This window comes from Osmerus eperlanus, chromosome 26, assembly GCF_963692335.1.
Source record: "Osmerus eperlanus chromosome 26, fOsmEpe2.1, whole genome shotgun sequence".
NCBI classification, from domain to species: Eukaryota; Metazoa; Chordata; class Actinopteri; order Osmeriformes; family Osmeridae; genus Osmerus; species Osmerus eperlanus.
In genome coordinates this window covers 1644509-1665117 of record NC_085043.1, presented here as the reverse complement: position 1 = coordinate 1665117, position 20609 = coordinate 1644509, and the positions used below count along the sequence as shown (strand labels likewise).

At 41.7% G+C, this 20609-nt stretch overlaps 1 protein-coding gene across 7 annotated transcripts in view; it reads left to right on the top strand.

Annotated features, from left to right (window-relative positions):
• The window catches only part of opa1 (OPA1 mitochondrial dynamin like GTPase), a 75347-nt gene extending 55278 nt beyond the window's left edge, over nt 1-20069 (top strand). For 5 of the 7 annotated variants that reach the window (XM_062452667.1, XM_062452665.1, XM_062452666.1 and 2 more), the window contains 8 exons: nt 904-1056; nt 1446-1554; nt 1995-2074; nt 2700-2840; nt 3030-3146; nt 3232-3325; nt 3418-3528; nt 7435-7520. In XM_062452667.1, the coding sequence (XP_062308651.1) occupies nt 904-1056; nt 1446-1554; nt 1995-2074; nt 2700-2840; nt 3030-3146; nt 3232-3325; nt 3418-3528; nt 7435-7505 (876 nt within the window). In that variant the 3' untranslated portion in view covers nt 7506-7520. Of the gene's footprint in view, nt 1-903; nt 1057-1445; nt 1555-1994; nt 2075-2699; nt 2841-3029; nt 3147-3231; nt 3326-3417; nt 3529-7434; nt 7521-18162; nt 18236-18345 lie in introns of those variants that run through there. The other 2 variants (XM_062452668.1, XM_062452664.1) reach the window with 1 other exon arrangement.
• Nucleotides 20070-20609: the final 540 nt, after the last annotated feature.

The following is a 20609-nucleotide window of genomic DNA, read 5'->3' as shown; positions in this document are numbered from 1 at the left end:
AAGATGTGTAAATTATCATTTTAATTAGATTCCCCAGTTGGGTAAGAGTTTATAATAACTACAAGGTATGAAATATAGTTTTAGTTTAAAGTATGCGACCAGTCATTCATTGTTTCCATGTGATATGTCTTGATAGTGGTAGTTGTGTAAAAAGTTTATATTTTAATACAAATAAAGGAGTGGTGGGCATAGATTAATTTTTTTAATCTAGATTAATCTCACTGTAATCTTGGCATTAATCTAGATTAAAATGGCTCATTTGAATTCCGCCGAAGGCATTCAGAATATGTGTGCTACGCAAATAAGGACTAAAAGTAAGTCTTTGAGAACGGGTAGTTTGACGACGACTCTTCCCCTGCGCTACATCAGTGCTTGGCCCGGCATCTTCCGCATTAGCTAAGGGATGCTTTGCGTTTAGGTGGTATTTGAGACTGGAAGAACTCCTACAGTAAACTAATTCCGCATAGCGCAAGGTGCAAACAACCGTAGTCTTGTCGAGGTTTCCATTGGGAAGCTTCTTAAAAATACATTCTCCCTGAAGCAAACCAGGCGGCTTCATAGCTGCATCCATGTTAGCACGTCACGTTTGATGTCATAATTTCATACACAAGGCATACACACAGGTTCGAAGACTCGTTCTCACCCCCTACAGAGCAATTCGGCTACGTATACATCCGCGCTAAAATATCAAGGTGAAAATCATCATAGCTTGCGTAGTATAGACCCAGCTCCCAACCCAACTTTGAGAATAGATTAACGGCGATATTTTTTTTATCGCCGATAAGAGTCACAGCGCGTAAATAAATACAATACGTACAGTATGTTGTAATAAGTAATGTCTCTGCCTGACAGCCAATGTTAAGAGGTAAGACAACTGGTCTTCTTTGCTCCACTCAACTCCAGGTTGCCTGGGAGACACTGCAAGAGGAGTTTGCGCGTTTCATGTCAGAGTACAAAGGGAAGGACCAGGACGACATATTCGACAAACTGAAAGAGGCTGTAAAAGATGAGAGCATCAAAAGGCACAAATGGAATGAAAGAGCTATGGACAGCTTGGTAAAATGCACACACAAGTTTTTGTTTTTTCAAACATTGGTATTATACAGAATAGAATAATTTGAATCTTTGTTGTCTTTGTACAAAAGAAAATTGGATGCAATCCGATCAGTGCAATATCAAATAATCAGTTCAACTGCATTTGTATACAAGCAAAGTATTGGCACAGAGAAGTGTACATAACAGTAACATATTGTGTAAACATCCTGTAGCCAACTTGGGGCTGGTTGGACCAGCCTCCATGTCACACACATCACCCGGACACAGACGTTCACATTGTAGAGAGACAGTTACTCTGCAGACTCGCTTGGGAATTTGCCTAACCTTCTGTCTCTACTTCATAGGTGATCGTATCAATATTATTGTTTTGACCCCTGTGTGTCCATCAGAGGGTGATCCAGCACAATGCTCTGGAGGACCGCTCCATCACGGACAAGCCTCAGTGGGATGCTGCCATCCAATTCATGGAGGAGACCTTGCAGTCTCGTCTCAAAGACAGTACGCATCTCCTTTCTTTTTCCTCCATCTCCTCCGCACCTACACTCATCAATTCAACAACAATGACGATCAGCCATACATAGTTGGGGTGTAACAGAGAGGCGTCTGTGTTCCATCGAAACACCTCGTCAACTGATGTTTGAGGCAAACACGGGCTGTAGGGCTCATTTTTTGATACAGACTTTGCATTGGTCGAAGTTAGTGAGAGCAGTGCAAATTAAAATCTAGATGTTTGGTTGTGTGGAATTTAAGTTTGAATGACACGTTAAATTTGGGGAAACGGCAGATAACAAGTGTTCAAGAGCAGTCTTGGTGATTATGTCTTCACATGAACTCTTAATGGTTCACGTTTCAAGTATTTTCGGGTGAGGATGTTGATACTGCCAGTAGTCTTTCACTCTCTCTACTGTATCTCTATCCTGTCTCACCATTTACTGAAGCTGAGTCAGTGATCAATGACATGGTGGGTCCTGACTGGAAGCAGAGGTGGATGAGCTGGAAGAACCGCACCCCAGAACAGGTCAGGGTGGTCATTTTAATATGTAATCCCATTCATTGCAAATTTTTTCAAATTCAATTTTCTTTTTCGTAATATGTAAACCTGCTGTATTTTTTCCTTTCTTTATCTAACCTTCCAACTAATTCTGAGGGTTCTATGGGCATTTTTCAAATCTACAGTTTGACAGCTTTAAATCTTCTCACTTCAAAGGGGTGGGGGCGGGGGGGTTGTGCTTATTGCTAAGGTGTGGTAATTTACAGATTGACTGTGAGGAGAATAGAAGAGATTTTACTTGATACATTTCCACATATACAGATGAGGATGAGGATATGGCTTTATCAATTAAGATAAACGGTGAAGTTACCACCTTACACTTTTGTGATGAGTGTAGTGTTGATCAAACTACACAAAATGTGCAAAACATTTTTTAAACACTCAATTGACTTTCAATTGTCTTTAAGGCAGGTCATTCACACAGTAACATCTAACGTAAAACAACATTTAAAGTCTGAGTTTTTCTAAATCAAGGAGATTGAAGAGCTGCCAGCCATATGAGGAGGTGGCTTCTGAGTTCCTCCTCTTCCTTGCTGTCCTCTCCTTGCCATTTACATCCGTCTTGCGTGGTTCCTGTGTGTCGTCTCCCCAGCACACTCGTAATGAAACCAAGAATGAGCTGGAACGCCTGTTGAAGCTTCACGAGGACCACACGGCCTACCTGGCCAACGACGAGGTCACCACCGTCCGTAAGAACCTGGAAGGCAGAGGGGTTGAGGTTGACCCTGTCCTGGTGAGGAATTGCACTTTAAAGTCCAGCCCCCCCTCGTTCCTTAACCAATCTCTATAAGGAGTTCCTTAACCACAATAGAATTATCACTTAACATATTCCTAGTCTTCATTTGTGTAGTATCAGTGTTGCGTACTTTACATGGTGTGTTCAGTCGTGAACTGCCCCACACCTTTATTTTTGCCCCGTCAGATCAAGGACACGTGGCATCAGCTCTACCGACGCCACTTCCTCCAGAAGGCCCTGTCCCACTGTAATCTCTGTAAGAGGGGCTTCTACTACTACCAGCGACACTTTGTTGACTCTGAGGTGAGGAGCCTGGGGGGGGGGGGGGGGGATTTTAATGCATCTGAGGGTCTGTGCTTAAGGTGACATGTGTTTGGTGTTCCTGCAGCTGGAGTGCAATGATGTTGTGTTGTTCTGGAGGATTCAAAGGATGTTGGGCATCACGGCCAACACACTCCGCCAGCAGCTCACAAACACAGAGGGTAGGTGGGAGGCGGGCGACCAGCGGGGGAGGCGGAGCTGGATGGGGGGGGGGGGGGTGATTTAGCGTGATGTGTCTTGTTTCTTCCATCAGTGCGCCGTCTGGAGAAGAACGTGAAGGAGGTGCTGGAGGACTTTGGCGAGGACACAGAGAAGAAGGTCCACCTCATCACGGGTCGAAGGGTGCAGCTGGCAGAAGACCTCAGTAAGTTAGTCACCCCCCCCCCCCCCCCCCCCCCGATTGCATTGTGAATACTTGCATGCCTTTGGTATGTCATAAAATAAACCAAAGTCAATTTGAAATTAGATGAAATATTGCTCATTCTACAAAGATATTCCAAAATTGCCTGGACAAGTGTTGGTTATCCCCTTAGAAAAGATAATAAATAATTGGATTGTACCGTATTTTACGGAAAATAAGCCGCATCGTGTATAAGCCGCACCCTCCCAGAATGAGGGCTTTGAGTTTCTAAATCGGAGTTCAAGCCGCCCTGGAATATAAACTGCACTTTCACTTTCATTACGAATCATTCCTCTTTCAAGTAATAAGCCAAGTGTTGAGAATTAAATTAGCTGCACGGTCTGTAGAGATCTTGAGACAAATCCAATTTTTTGTTCTAAAACCAGACTCTAAGCCGCTTCGAAATATAAGCCGCACAAGAAAACTGTAAAATCGGAGTACAAGCCACAGCTCATTTTCAGTAAAATACGGTAGTTATTTTCTGGGGCATGTTTCAACCGAACCCGGAAAAAAATGCCTCTTCGCTCAATTGGATAGACCTACAACCAATCTGAGCAACGTATGTTAACTTTTACCGAATCCCGTAGGAAGGACGGCAAAAACATATTTTCCATCGACAAATGCCTTGATCGCGTTTCTCTGTTCCTCTTTCAAAATTAATGCACTGTCGATGTCTTCTAAAACAGACTTGATGGCAGAATCTACACATCTCAGCTCTCCAGCGGCAGCCATGTTTGTTGAAAACAAATTCAACCCAAGCGCTCTTTGGTGACGTGGTTGATTACGTTACTGTTGATCATCTGTCCATCATCGTATAAAGCCCGCCCTGACAATTTGATTGGTCCGAACAGCTCAGAACAGAATTGTCCAAGAACAATTCTTGGACATCCAAGAATTGTTTTCCCCAACCGAGCGACCCCAGACCCAACTTCCCGACCAAATTTGGTTGTGGGCGGGGCTAAGTTCGGCTGGCACCCAGGCTAGTTATTTTCCAAACCAATTTGTTTGTTTAATCACACATCTACAGTCTATTTCAATGGACCAGAAAAAGCAAAAGAGAGTTGTGAGGAGATCAAAACTAAAATAATAGACAAGTATAGTAAAGATAAAGGCTACAAGACCATCTCCAAGCAGCTTGATGTTCCTGTGACAGTTGCAAATATTAATAAGTTCAAGATTCATGGACTGTAGCTAACCTCCCTGGGCGCGGCCGCAAGAAGAAATTCGACCCAAAGAAGGATAGTGTGAATATAAGGGAAAAAAACAAGGATAACAGCCAAAGAGATACAAGCTGAACTCCAAGGTTTCTGATTGTGCCATTTGTCGCTGTTTGAGCGAAAGTGCCTCAATGGAAGAAGATCCAGGAGGATTCCACTTTTGAAACAAAAACATTAAAAAGCCAGACTGTAATTTACTAAAATGCATATCGACAAGCCACAATTACAGTGGCTGAGACGTGTCAACGCTTTGCAAAACCCACAACACAAACTCAAAAGCCACAACACAAACGCAAAAAACGCAACACAAAAGCAAGTCACAGTGAGCTACAACGGAAAGCAATGAAACATAGGTGGTTTTGGTGGAGGAAACTTCGTCCCTTTAAGTAGCGTAAGTATTAAGTACAGCTTTGTTCGCTAGCTAGCAATGATAATGTTATATGATTGTCACAAACGAGCAATGTTGTTCAATGTCTTTATATTTTCATATGCATGTACACTAACATTTACATTTACATTTAGCAGACGCTCTTATCCAGAGCGACTTACAGTAAGTACAGGGACATTCCCCCGAGGCAAGTAGGGTGAAGTGCCTTGCCCAAGGACACAACGTCAGTTGGCACGGCCGGGAATCGAACTGGCAACCTTCGGATTACTAGCCCGATTCCCTCACCGCTCAGCCACCTGACTCCCAACATTTGGCTATTATGAGTTTTAAAATATCTTTAATAATTTGTAGTTAAACTTTGATCAAAAGTACCTCATTCAGGCTATTTGAAACCCCTTGCTTTGTAGTTCAGTGCTTTAACCACTAAGCTATACCTCATCTTGTTAAATCTTGTAAAATTGCCAAGAGCCTACAAATGGATAAATAAAAACAATTAAGAAGTAACATTGTTTAGACATAACCAAGGTTTATGAAAGCACACTTTTGATACATTTATTTCTCAAATCAATTACGATTGTGAGACAAATGCCTCGAGGACTTGACATCACACCATTCCTTCAATCACTCGATACAGTTGCCTTACTATTAATTAACCAGCATATGTCCCTATGGAGAAAATGTATCGAACGCTCAGAAAAAGCGATACTTTTCAACACAATTGCTTCAAATGGCTCGTTGCTTTGGAAAGCTTTGTTTCCACCATCACTACCGCATAGCTTCATAATGGCCAAACATTAGTGTACATGCACATGAGAATATAAAGGCAAAAACTACTTTGTTTCATTGACTTCCATTGTAGATCATTTCCGTTGTGTTGTGACTGTTGCATTTGTGTTGTGGCTTTTGCAAAGGTTGACACGTCTCGGCCACCGTACACACTTCTGGGACAATGTCCTTTGTACAGATGAGTCAAAACTGGAGCTTTTGGGCAAGTCACAAGCTCTATGTTCACAGATGGAAAATTAAGCTTTCAAAGAAAAGAATGCCATACCTACCCTACTGTGAAACAGTGAGGAGGCTGGCACAGGGTGCCTTGAATCTGTGCAGGGCACAATTAAGTCTCAAGACTATCAAGGCATTCTGGAGCAAAACGTACTGCCCAGTGTCAGAAAGCTGTGTCTTAGCTGTGTTGCAGGTACTCCAACAGGATAATGACCCAAAACACACAGCTAAAAGCACCCAAGAATAGATAAGAACAAAACATTGGAATCTTCTGAAGTAGCCTTCTATGAGTCCTGATCTGAATCCTACAGAACATCTATGGAAGAACTGAAACTTGCAGTCCAGAGAAGGCACCCATCAAACCTGAGACAGCTGGAGCAGTTTGCTCAGGAAGAGTGGGCCAAACTACCTGTAAACAAGTGAGGAAGTATCATTGAAAGCTACAGAAAATGTTTGATTGCAGTGATCTAAAGGTTGTGCAACTAAATGTTAGGTTGAGTGTCCCAATCATTTTCTTTTGTTAGATTATTTACAATATGTTGGAAATTAAAAGCAAGTCAGATTTATTTAAAATATGGATAACAAAATGGTAGATGTAAATTATTTTTGTCAGTTTCAAGTTATTTCAGAGGAAATTGTGCATTGTTTGTTTTTTGTGTAGGGGTACCAACAAAATTGAGCATCTGTACAACTCAGAGTGGCATCATCAGATAAGACCACTAGGTGGCAGTGATTGTAAAGAAATTGTAATTCTGTAAAGGCTTGGATAGGTACATTTACATGTAGTCATTTAGCAGACGCTCTTATCCAGAGCGACTTACAGTAAGTACAGGGACATTCCCCCGAAGGCAAGTAGGGTGAAGTGCCTTGCCCAAGGACACATCATTTCGCATGGCCGGGAATCGAACCGGCAACCTTCCGATTCCCTAACCGCTCAGCCATCTGACTCCCACTTCAATGGTACAATTGTTATCTGTGGCTGTCAGTGTTCCCTACTGCGAGGCAAAAGTCAGCCAACTCCAGTTAGGCAAAGTTTGTTTTGGGCCAGCTTCCTAGTTCGCTGGCTGGACAGTTGAGGTCAAACCAAGCGATACTTGCCTTGCCAGTGGCTCTGAAGTCACCAAAAACATGCACACCCTGCCACCACAGCACCAGGGGACACCAGACCTGCAAACACATGGTTGCACAAAACACACATACACCACATGCATAATCATCCCATGTTATCATACATAAATGCACAGACTTTCACTTTTCCTCCAGTGGGACCAGACTCAGTGTCACTCTCCAGGCTGAAGGAACACGCAGAGTTGATGGGAGGAAGGGTTAGCTAACCCTAACCCAGTTGTCATAGTAAGCCTGCTGCCGCTTGTCGTGTCCAGCCTGCATTTTCGTCTTTTTCTGTTGAGACAGCCCTTGTAATTAAACGCAGCCATGTCAAGTGTCTTTTCTGACAAGCCCAGACTAGCTCTCTCTCTCGCATACACACATACAAACTCACACACCACGCACTCACTCGCACACACACCTCTCACAAGCACAATGGGCCTCATTCACCAATATCTTCCTAAGTTATTTCTTAAATTTGTTCTTAAGAAAGTTCCTAAGACAAATCTACGTGTGATTCATGACGTGTTCCTAAACAGCAAAATTGTTCGCAGGTGTGGTCTTAGAATGATGAATCCCTATATTTCGTAAGTTGAAAGCTTGTGCCCCGTTGCTCCTATTTAGCATAGGTAAAAGCCCATAATTTAGTTAATTCCCATAAAGGGGCATGAGATGGCAGGGCCGGCCGTGTGCACACTCAGAGAAATGTCAAAAAGACGTGGTAAAGACGGTGGAGGCCTCGACAAGACAGAAAAACTTTATTCATTCTGAAGTGGAGGTACAGCTGCAAGAAGTTAGCGACAAACAACATCATATTTAATAGTGTCAGCGGTGGATACAAAACAGTTAATAAAACCGATGCATGGAATACAATAACTCATGCAGTGAGTGAACGCTGTATCTGGAGAAGGGCGCAGAACTGATGAAGTGAAAAAGAAATGGTTTAACGTTAATCTGAATTCTGAAGCAAAAAAACATATTTCAAAACATAGCCTAGAAGACAGTTGACTGTTATCCAAATATCCATGAGGACTGCTCTTGGTAGCCTAAAGTGTCCCAACAGGTAATCGTCACTGCAAATAAATCGGTATGGTCACGGAAGACGCGTTCCTCAGGGCACGATCTGCAAAATTTTGCAGCAGAAATAAATACGCCATTGTGTGATGTTGTCCTAGTGTGCGGAATAAGCTTACTTTGGGCCTATAAATACTGTGATGAGTCACTTGTTATTGGATGGCAAGGTTCCCCGTTAACATATTTGATGTGAATTGAAGGCTAAGCAAGGCTAGTTTATTTATATAGGCCTAGCACAATTCATACACAATGGAAATTCAAAGTGCTTCACAAATGAGCCGAAGTGTAAGTGTAGTGTGTATTTATTAAAACAAACATATAATTATGTGTAAAATAATGAAAATTATTAGTTGCAAAATTATAAAGGAGAGAAATATTCAATTTGAAATTAGAACGGACGAAAACGGTATAACTACTTATTTTGTGCAAACATGTCAGCTCTCAATTGTGTGTAAGAGTGCCCTTGGGTGTGCGTAAATTCTGTTCTTACCTAAGAACAAATCCCAAATAAGAAAACATTGATGAATGCCAGAATCTTCGTGAACTGCGTAAGTGGGATTTAAGAACAAATTAGTTCTTAAGAACATTTGGTGAATGAGGCCCATTAACACCGGTAATGGAGAGGAAGGGGTGACAATGCCAGAACTATCGATTACAGCATGAAGCAACCTCTCCCTAAGCTGTGTGGATGCACAGCTGGACTGACCATGAGTCAGCGGGCCGCCATGCCTTCACCCATCTTTGTCTGGGCCTGCTGCAGCTGTCACAGGTTGACCTCTCAGAGGACTCCAGTCACACGGTGACCACAACACACAACACCGACCCCCCAGGGACTGGAAAATGTCTGCGTGGCACTATGCTAATAAAGGCAAGCCCAGGCATGTGGACACTTGTGCCTGAGTAAATATTTGTGCAGCGTGTTTGGGGAGTTGCTAGCTCACATGGAGCCTTATAGCAGCAGTAATATCAGGGATGGTGACTGAGGCGTCCACAGCAATGTTGTTTATTCTGCAAGGCCCTGCTAAGTGCTTAAGTGTGTGTTAGTGGACTAGCACGAGAGAGGCATGCTGCCAGGCAGACGCTTGTCGTCCCACTGTAACACCCCGTCTCTCGCTCTCTTTCTCTCATTACACACACAGTCATACACTCAGACCTTGAAATCACTTGTCTTATTTCCGTTATATTTTGTGTTTGTACGATAAAGCCCTGCATTGTGAGAGATTTTTGGACTTGCCCGGTTTTGATCAGTTTATCAGTGTTTGCCGAGACGGACTCTGTGTCACACTGCTGCTCTCCAATCGGTTGATTTGATCTGACCTACACAGGATGAAGATTGGTTTAACACAACAATGCTGAGAAAGTGAGCAAGTACATTACTCTCTCTGACCACATCTAGGTATTATATGACCTGCCTGGCCTTGTAAACTCAAACCTGTTCCATCCCACGGTCTCCGTAATCTTTTTTTATTTAAACTGTTTAATAAATTGCTTTCTGAGCATGTGTACAATCAATGACAAAACAACACTTATAAGATACATTAATCATTCAAAATACCCATGAGAATTTGCCTTTGCTTTTGAACATCTTACCCATAGCCATGTAAAAGGAGGGTCGCATGAACAGAAGTCCAAAATGCTTGATCGTTACGTTGTTCATTTAGACTCAAATAGTTCCAGGAAGTTCTTGGCGGGCCATTTGAATAGGTTAAAACAGAGCGTCAGAATGTGATTTTTGGTCATTAGTACTAAATAAATGCATTGATTTACAAAATAGCACACCAACATGTGTATGTATTATCAATGTAAACGTATAATATTGAAAAAGTAATATTCACTAATATTTGAGGATTTGTGTGAACACACAACATTGGTCTGCCTTGTTGTTGACATATTTTAGGCTAACGCAGAGCCATGAAAGATAGATTTTGCTCTATGGCTCTGGGCTAACGTTACCTTGGTCAAAGAGCATGTTGCTGTTTATTGCTTTTAATTCTTTAAAACCTTTTAAGGAGTGAGTTATTTTTCCAAAACAGAAGCTAGCTAGTTTTAGTTAGCTTCCGTTACCATAATACTCGTAGCAATGCTACTACCTGCTAGTGTTACTTGTTAGCCTCCTTATTGTAAATTTTGAAGCCATACTATAGCGTTTGTCATATAGTTTTTGTCTATCGGAAAATAGTCGGTTGGAATGTTCAGAATCACATTTGTGTGACGCTACTCCTTAACGGGTTAAATCATGTTTACATTATTATGTTCTTAAACTTGTATGATGGGCAAGAGCAATCACATCCTAATGTGTATTTATATATTACGGATGGAAAGGATATGAATGTTTTAGATTATTTCAGATAATGACTTGACAAATATAATCTTTATGGTTTTCAGAATTGTCTATGTCCTTTCCTCCTTGTTGTACTTGCATAGTCTCCACCATGGTTTGCTGTGCTGCATGGGATGCTCTCACATGCCCCAATGTTATATTTAACAAATATTTAACTCCCCCCACTTTCCAAAAAATTACACAACGTTGGATAAAATTGCATTAAGAGAAAGGAATTTACATTAGGCTGTTTGTGTTGCTAACTTTATCCAAAACCATAGTCTAATCTGTTACAATGTTCCCTAAATGTACTAATTTATTGGGGGATAATCCACTAACATGCTCTAATACACATGTTAAATTGATTCAGATTTGCTAATAAAATACAATCTTATTTTAAAGTCCTACCCTTTAACATTGCATCACAATCGGTCTATTCCACTGCAATTCATTGGCTGCTGGTATTTGCTGCTAACTTCCGGGAAGTATTGAGAGGCTCAGCAATCAGCCATTGCTGTAATGGTCCATTGGAGTGAAAGGATTTGACTCAACTCTTTTTACATGGCTCGGATCTTACTTATCTGACTTGCTCTCCAATTTTCGTTTAGTTATCAGTTCTACACCAAACTGCAATATCGTTTGTAAGAGACTACTTCAAGTAAGAGAAGTGGTCAAAGTTGAGGAATGGGATTCATTAGCTGGATGTCAGTTAGAGAGAGCAGGAGAACCAGAGAGGGGCTGTCATGTCTGTAATGGCGGTTAGATGTGTGTGCATGCTCACTGAGAGGGCTGAAGGAGCCCACCACTCTAAATGATCAGACCGAACTTCAGGATATGCCCCAGTGCACAGCCATAAAGTTCAAAACAATTGTCTACAGTATTGCCTATCCAGATTGGAAGGTTTTATGGATACCTCATTCTGTTCACGTTAGTTAGAAGTTCTCCATGCTCAATTAATAATTGTTTATTATTTTAGTAATTTTGCTGGTAAATAAATGTAAATATGAGGAGTAGATACTGGGAGTTGAGTAGTAGGAAGCCTGTTTTAAGATTGTCTAGTGATTTTTCAGCGATAAAGTGAACGATTTGCTAGAGATCACACTGTTTGGGTATTTTTGTTCACCTTTGCAAGACTCAACAAGAGTCTTCAAAGGTGTGGGGGTGTGTGCATACATGCACACACTAATGGGTGTGTATGAAGAGACATGATGGCTCTTGAATCCCCCCTCCCCACACTGCTGTTATGTGCTTCCTCCCTTGGGAGAAATGAAGTCACCAGCTCACTGCCTCAAGGAAAAGCAAGGAATTGACCCCCGGGTCAACTGTCTAGTACCAGGGGCTTACACAATCCATGTCTCACTCTCAGGTTGAGGAAAGACAACCTCACTGTGGATCCCCTCAGCGTTTTTCCATCTAAAGCTGTCTACTCTGCACAAAAGTGTTAGTATGATCAACTCGCTGTACTGTGTTCTACACAAAATAGACTAATCACATTGAAGCACTCGTGTTGAGGTATTCTGCTTTTGCCCTGCAAATGCTCTCGACCATTTGAAAACAGAAAAGCTGGCACACTCAAAGCTGCGCTTCATGGGTCCCGTTTTGTACCAAGCTGACCATAGTTGGGAGAAGGGGGGATAGACATACTTCTCTTAACAAAGACAGCAATGTGCCGCCTAGGGCTGTCTAGCACTGAACACCGATTTACCCTCACAGTGAGGCAGGAGAGGGACAGACCGCTACTCGGATTTCACACGGGGGAAGAGAGCCAGAGGTGTGTGTGTGCATGTGTCAAAGGTTCAGATCAAAATTAGTAATGGGGGGTGCGGGCTGTGTATTTGTATGTCGACTTTGAATGAGAGCAAATCAAACAACCCGAAGCAGCTATAGCGTCTGTGGCATGGAGGCCAGCTCTAATGTGAGACTGCAGGCCAGTCAGGAGACCACTGCATCCAGGCATTTTAATAATCTTAATAGACACAATTCAATTACACAAGCCCAGACCTGTCCAGGTATGCATAATATCCCCCTCTCTCTCTCTCTCTTACTCTCTCTCTCTGTCTTTCTGTGTCTCTCTCCCATCCCTCTGGCTCTCAATTTTTCACTCTCACCCTTTCTTCCCCTCACTTAAGTCTCCTCCTTCCTCCTCGTGTTCCCCTCTCACACCCAGTCCTTGTTACAGATTGACACCCTCTGTGACTCGTAATGGGTGGAAATTGCTGTGTAAACAGCACCAGCAAATACACTTTTCCTCCTTTCTTTAAAAGCATAAATCTTAGCCTTTGAGATGCCATATGAATTTGTGAGGCTGAAAGAGAAATTCAAGTTCCTGGCTGTCACTACCCTTTGTGGCTGTTGATGCGGCTTGTTATGCTGATGGAGAGCGCGTGTCTTGCAGTGTGTGTGTGTGCGCCCAGTCTGTCCTACACACAGCTCCTGTTTAAGCAGGCTCACACAGAGGCACTTCTGTTCACCTTGGTAACCCAGGTCTTTTCTGTCTCTGAGTTGAGTTTAGGCTCAAAAGTGGTGGGAAAGTGTGTTTCGGTGAGGAAACAGCACAGTACAATATCCCTCTAGTTGTCTGGGCCTGCTCACTGAAGGTCCGTTTACACTCACGTCTCCAGTCATCCGTTTGCTATTTCTCTTTCCCCCTCCAGTCCAGTGAAAAGTTTCCTCCGCTGGGATTACTGTCTCAATGGGAAGTGCTTCTCAGTATCCTTCCACCGTAAAAGGGAGTGGATGGTTCTTAGTTAGATTCGATTTTACAGTATAGTCAAGATTACAGCAGATCTATCCTTCTCCATACCCTAACTCTCTGCTTGTTCTCCTTCGTAGGAGCCTAGGCATCTGCTAGGAAATGCAATGGCACATGTCTCCATTTTGGTAGTGGCAATGGTCAGGCAATGTCCATTCTTGGAAATTTTAGACATACATACTGGGGCATGTTTAAATCATATGTGCATCTTCATTTTTAAATGAAGCCACCTTTAAAACAGAACAAATTGTCTTTAGTACTGTACACTTGAGCACAGACAATGTACAAAATGTACATTTAGTCATTTTTAGCAGACGCTCTTATCCAGAGCGACTTACAGTAAGTACAGGGACATTCTCCCCGAGGCAAGTAGGGTGAAGTGCCTTGCCCAAGGACACAACGTCATTTTAGCACGGCCGGGAATCGAACTGGCAACCTTCAGATTACTAGCCCGATTCCCTAACCGCTCAGCCACCTGTTACTCAATTTGAGGGTTCTTGCTTTAAGAGGTGTTATTTGTGATTAGTTAGGCTATAATCGTCAGCCTATAGAGAAGCTTAGAATGTGAATGTTAGCATCTCAACCTTGTGAAGCATGAACAGTAGGGTATAAAAGTCTGAGATCACATGGAACATGTACTGGGGGAATTGAAGACTGAGAGCTTGAGAAAAGTCTAAGACTGAGAAAATGGTGACATCACAAGACGTTATTTCAAACATTGTCAAATTAAGCTGGGATCATTAGGTTTTGCACAAACTCAATGCCAGCTCAACTGCCCGCTGTCATCAAAGCAAAATGGGGACATACTGAATACCAACACAATGACCAGGATGCAAAAAATAACAAGAAAGTAAGATATTTATTTCCAACACAAATTATATGGGTATTGAAGGGAAGTATGCCACAAAGTCACACCCGGAACACACAAAAACATAGAAACAAGTTGACTCCCAAGTGACGAGGGGTTTATATTGTTCTGGAACAGTAGCGCTAATGATGAGGAAAAGAGTTGATAAGCCAATCACAGACTAACACCTCAATCTATTAATGAGAGAAAGTAAAAACAGCAGGGAAGACTTTACAAATATTCAGACAGACTTGTGTATACTTGTTCATAACAGTCCTGTTACTCCATTTTTATACAACAAATAAATTGTGACGCTAGTCAAATCCTAATAAAGCCTAGCTTTCTGAATGAATTTATTTCTGTAGATCAGTTACTATACAGTTACTGTCCATTTTTTGGGGGGACTGAAATATATTTACATTACATTTAGTCATTTAGCAGACGCTCTTATCCAGAGCGACTTACAGTAAGTACAGGGACATTCCCCCCGAGGCAAGTAGGGTGAAGGCACTTCACCCACCTTCATTTTTTTGGGCACGGCCGGGAATCAAACTGGCAACCTTCAGATTACTAGCCCGATTCCCTAACCGCTCAGCCACCTGACTCACTGACCCTGAATATAGGTTCCTTTTAGGCCATTATATAAATGCCTATAGCTGAAGTATGTTAGTAAGGCATATGACGTTCTAACGTTCTAAAACCGTACAGATTTGTTTTTTGAAGATCATTAGGCTTCCTTTCCAGATCAATTCCCTTGAACCCAGTAGAACTCACTCAAGTCATATTTACCAATGAAATCTGAATTATTATTATATGGTTGGTTGATTGATTGAATAATTCATAATCCCTCGCAAAGCAGTTGACATATTTCTTTAAACCAAATGGAAGTGCTAGTCAGAGAATAAAAGACTCAACACATTTAACTGATGTTTTCAAACTTGATTTATCTTTGTTCTTTTTTTTTCTTGTTCAGTCTGGCATTTGACTGACCCCTCGGTTCAATCTGTCCAGACCTGTCTCTCTCCCCTGGGCAGTTCTGCTTTCCCAACCATCTGGTTTCTAAATAAGACCTCCAGAACCAGAGCTAATTCATGGTTCTGTCATTTTTGGGCCATCAACATTACCATCTTTTCCATGCACCCCCTGCAGACAGCTTTTATAGTGTGTTACAGTACAGATTTAGAGACAAAGAATATTACATGGCAGAAAGGCCCCTTGGTTTGTTGCAGAAGTTGTTACATTTCTCTTTTATTTTGTATTTTTTACACAATGTCAATTTGGGACAGGAACCAGGCAGTTTCTTTAAGACTGTAAGGGATGCTCAGCTTCCCCTAAAATGTAAAAAAATGTATGGTCAAAATATTTACTATTGTGTTAACATTTTGCGTTAGAACACGTTCATATCGAAGACGAGTTCGTTCAGAATCAGCTACATATATTAGCAGGTCGACTGACTGATTTCCTTCTCATACATTCCCGTAGCGTCACAGTGCATTTCCCTGTTGAAGCCCAGCTTCCATGGACTTCAATGGGGCTACTTTGAATAGTTTTTTTCAGTGCTTCGAAACTATATGGTCATTGGATAAACGCTGCGATTATGTCCCGCCCACGGACGCTCAGCTTCTCTGGGGGTGAATGGAGGAGTGGTCTGGCCTGGATGCTGGGCTTCTGCGTGATGATTGGAGGGTCTGTCGAAAGACTGCATGTCCTTTTGATTGACAGCGATTTTGTACTATAAAAAGTCCATCCATCCATCATCTTCCGCTTTTCCGGGGGTCGGGTCGCGGGGGCAGCAACCTAAGCAGGGAGGCCCAGACTTCCCTCTCCCTGGCCACTTCCACCAGCTCTTCCTGGGGGACCCCGAGGCGTTCCCAGGCCAGTTGAGAGACATAGTCCCTCCAGCGTGTCCTGGGTCTTCCCCGGGGCCTCTTCCCAGTGGGACGTGCCCAGAACACCTCACCAGGGAGGCGTCCAGGAGGCATCCTTATCAGATGCCCGAGCCACCTCAACTGGCCCCTCTCGACGCGGAGGAGCAGCGGTTCTACTCTGAGCCCCTCCCGGATGACCGAGCTTCTCACCCTATCTCTAAGGGAGAGCCCGGACACCCTGCGGAGAAAACTCATTTCGGCCGCTTGTATTCGCGATCTCGTTCTTTCGGTCACTACCCACAGTTCGTGACCATAGGTGAGGGTAGAAACGTAGATCGACTGGTAAATAGAGAGCTTCGCCTTTCGACTCAGCTCCTTCTTCACCACGACGGACCGATGCAGAGCCCGCATCACTGCGGATGCCGCACCGATCCGCCTGTCGATCTCACGCTCCATCCTTCCCTCACTCGTGAACAAGAATTTGTGTCTCGGTCTGGTAAAAAGGGGACGTTGTCGGCAGAGGTCATTTCTCAGTTTTTTACAGATTGAAAGTGAATTGTGAAAGTGCAGATTGTAAGCTTTCAAATTATGTGTCCTACATTGAAAACTGAAAATAATTACGCGGATCTGAATGTTGCTAAACCTGGAAAGCTCTAGCCAAGATATTCGTATTAAAAGATTTTAGACCTTTTCAGACCTCGAGAGGTGTGATTGTTTTGCGTTAATCATTAGAAGCATTGAGCGCCGGTTATTTCACTGCAGTGAAAAAAAGAAAACAATATTCGCACAGGTTCCTGCTTTCTTGACTTATCCTAGATGTGTGTTTTATCACCCAGTATTTTTGTACTGACTACATTGCACTGTACCTGGCCCAATTATGGTTCAAGTTGTGTTAAGTTGTTGGTACAAATCGCATCTTCCGAAAACAGCTTGAAAGATGTACTCACAGTTTACCAGGTCAAACAAATAAAAATTCATCCTGTGCACAATGCAATGCCTGAGATGATCCTATTCAATCTATTTAGTCCGTGTATGTAGGCTAAAACAAACGTATGACAAAAATGTATGCCGAACGTGCAGAATGCATGCTTGAAAATACTTGTGAAACTTTACATTTAAGGGTAATTTACTCAGACCAAATCTGCCGATTCACTACTTGATGAGGAGGGGGGATGGGATCGTACTTTGTACAGAGTGTCCTTGAGCAAGGCACTTCACCCTACTTTCCTCGGGGAGAATGTCCCTGTACTTACTGTAAGTCGCTCTGGATAAGAGTGTCTGCTAAATGACTAAATGTAATATGTGCTGTCTTTATCTGAGTTTGCAAAGTAGCCTTGTTTTACGGTTGATTGTGTGACTATTGTGAGCCATGTTTTGCAAGGGTGAGAGGAAGAGGTGGCAGGAGGTATATTGGGGTTCATGTTTGATATGTCTGATACTAACAGTATTGTTTTTTGCACTTGTACGGTATGAAAAATGGGATTCATTATATTGTAACTTAGTGAACTAAATACTCCATTCCTCAATCCTCATTTTTTTTGTCTCTTTTTTTTTGGGGGGGGGGGGGGACAAAACAAATTTGGCTGTACACATCTGACTTATTCCAAAGTGTTCTAAAAAATACAGAGCAATAGTCAACCAAGATTTTATAATAAAGATTGAATCGTATAGATTCAATTCCAATAATATATTTTATGTTTAAGGTGCCTCGTTTATTATGCACACCTAAGGGAATTATTATTGTTTAAAACCTGCAGATATGTTTTGGTTTTACATTTATTTTAAAGTTAATCATACTTTTTATTTTGAAGCATGGTATACAGATGAGCGTTCATCTAATAATAGCTTGTCTCCTGGTAACTGGCATATTAAAGGCAGGGTAGGTAGGGTTTTTGAGAAGCACTTTTTTGTCATATTTACTGAAATAAAGTTCACACCTGATAGCAATCAATTGATTAAATGCTCTGGGCATAAAATGAAATAAATCCAATATCTAATTCACCTGTGGGTTTTTTTTTTCCAGAAAAAGTTCGTGAGATTCAGGAGAAACTTGAAGCTTTCATTGAAGCTCTTCACAAGGAGAAATAGAACTGCAGGTATTTAATGCTGAAAAATATGATTATTATTACTAACCAGTACTAAATTAATGTTTGTCACACCATCAATATTATCAATTTTATGATCTGTCAATTCTCATTAATTGCAGAACCCATGGACGAGAAACTACAAATCACAGCTTGAAGATGCACTGATCTAATGCAACAAAATCCACCCTTACTTGTAATTACTGCCCTCCACCTTCTCATATGCCATGTCCACAAACGTCTGATTTGAATGCCCATGGCTTATCTTACAAACTTAGTTAATTCTCTTGTCTCGTTATTTATTTTTTCAAGCTGTCCAGAAAAAAATAAACACTGAATTGAACTGAGTGGATTGAAGCCCTTGGCCAAGCAATCCAGTGTGACTAGCATGGCAGGCTCCAAGGAGACTGTCTCTCCCCCATGTCCCCTTCAGTGCGAAACATCCCCTTGATGTGTTCACCATACATCTACCAAAAGATGTTGAAACTCAAACCCCGGAGGGGAAAACAGACAAAATTACGTGCCACTTCTTTCTTTTCCTCCCTCGCTTCTAATAAATGAGAATTATGCTGTACAGGCTGCTCTTCCCACATCATTTTCACTGGTGTGTGTGTTGGGATATGTGTGCATGTTTGTTAGTATGTGTGTGCGTGTGTGTAATGTGTGCAGGTGTGTAGCACATTTATAACTTCCTGTGCCCATAGGATTCCATCTCACTGAATCACCGAATCACATATCTGGCATACTTCAGATCACTTCGATCATCTAATGGCTGCACTTTCCAGCACTTATTTCCTGGTTGCAAATAGAGCACATTGCCCAAGTGTTTAATTCTAAAACAATAAATATCAACTTGGAAAATAGTTCCAATGATTTCTCATTTTTCAAATTGGTGATATATTGTTTTGGATGAAAACACGTCACATAGACTTAATGTAAGATTGTTTTTATTTAGCACCAGTAGAAATGGTTACTGTGTACTAATGTATTGCTGTACATTATTTAACCCGTACAGATTTCACTTCATGGATTATATACACAACCTCTAAATTATGTAAATTTGTACCAGTGAATCAATTAATTCCCACACTAAGATTGTATGTCCTATTCTGCTGTAGCACATTCGATTTGAAAGACGTCTAACACTGAAATAAGTGTAAGAGCCTTACTTGTACTTTTTCCACTATAGTGTGGTTTTGCCTTCAATATCTTGTGTGTTTCAAGAGTCTGTATGACATTTAATTTCAGGAGGCTTTAGATCTCTATACAACCTTCTATTGAACGATAATTGAGTTGCATTTTGAACCGTTTGATCAAATTATGGGAGAAGACTGGTTTCTCATGGGGTTCTCTGAGGACATAGTGTTTTTTCCTGGAAGGAAAGAAAGGCGTTAAACGTGACATCAGCACACATGCTTTATACTCATGGACTTCTCTCCATGTGGCCTACTTTTTTTCTCTCTCTCCCTCACATGCTCTCATTTCCTCTTGCCAATTGACTCTGATCAAGTGGTCAGTCAGGTAAAAATGTTTCCCACTCCTTGTTTATACATACTTTTCTCTGCCCATCTTCACCCTCTCTTTATACTTTCCCCTAGCTGTTGCTATGTCTATAGTCAGTGACAAAAAAAGGTTAGACATTAACTTTGTCCATTGTCCACTCGTTTAATGCCTGTATGACAGTATATCCATTGGTGGGTGAAACCTATATTGCTCTAGAATGTTATAAAATGTTATGTTTGCATGATGTGACACATAAGATATGCTTTATTTATTCATTTTGATTGTGTGTAAAAGAAAACAATTCTAAATAAGATTAATGTCATTAAAATTTCGTTTTTCAAGAGTGTTTCTCATTGTTTAATGCCTGATGTAAAAGCAAGGAACAGCAGCAAACTACCAGCTAAAGTCAGAATGGACAAAGGTGTAATCTGTCATCTTCTGTTGATGTAGTAAAAGGGCATTATTAAAGTTACCTTTTGAGTGGCTCTAACTCAAAAGGTAACCAATAGCATATAGCCAAACACATCAAGCCACTTCTAAAATATAAAGAGAAGAGCATTAAGAATATGAATATTTGGTTGTTTTATCAAGGTACAGTGAGAGATGGGATACAAATAACATTCTGTTATATGTGTAATTCAATTGTGCTCACTAAGATATATTGCTGATACAGTCCACGTAGGATCTGTGTGCTGTTCCATACTGTATGTTTCCCTGGAGAGGCCTTTGCTCCAGGTCGGACTAAACGGCCTCCATGCCCAGAACCCTCTAGGGTGCTCTTCCAGGTGAACAGTCTTGATAATGGGGCATGCTGGGGGGTAAATCGGGCATAGACAGCGGGGGAGGTGGCAAGACTGATTAATAACAAACTGTAGGGCGAAAA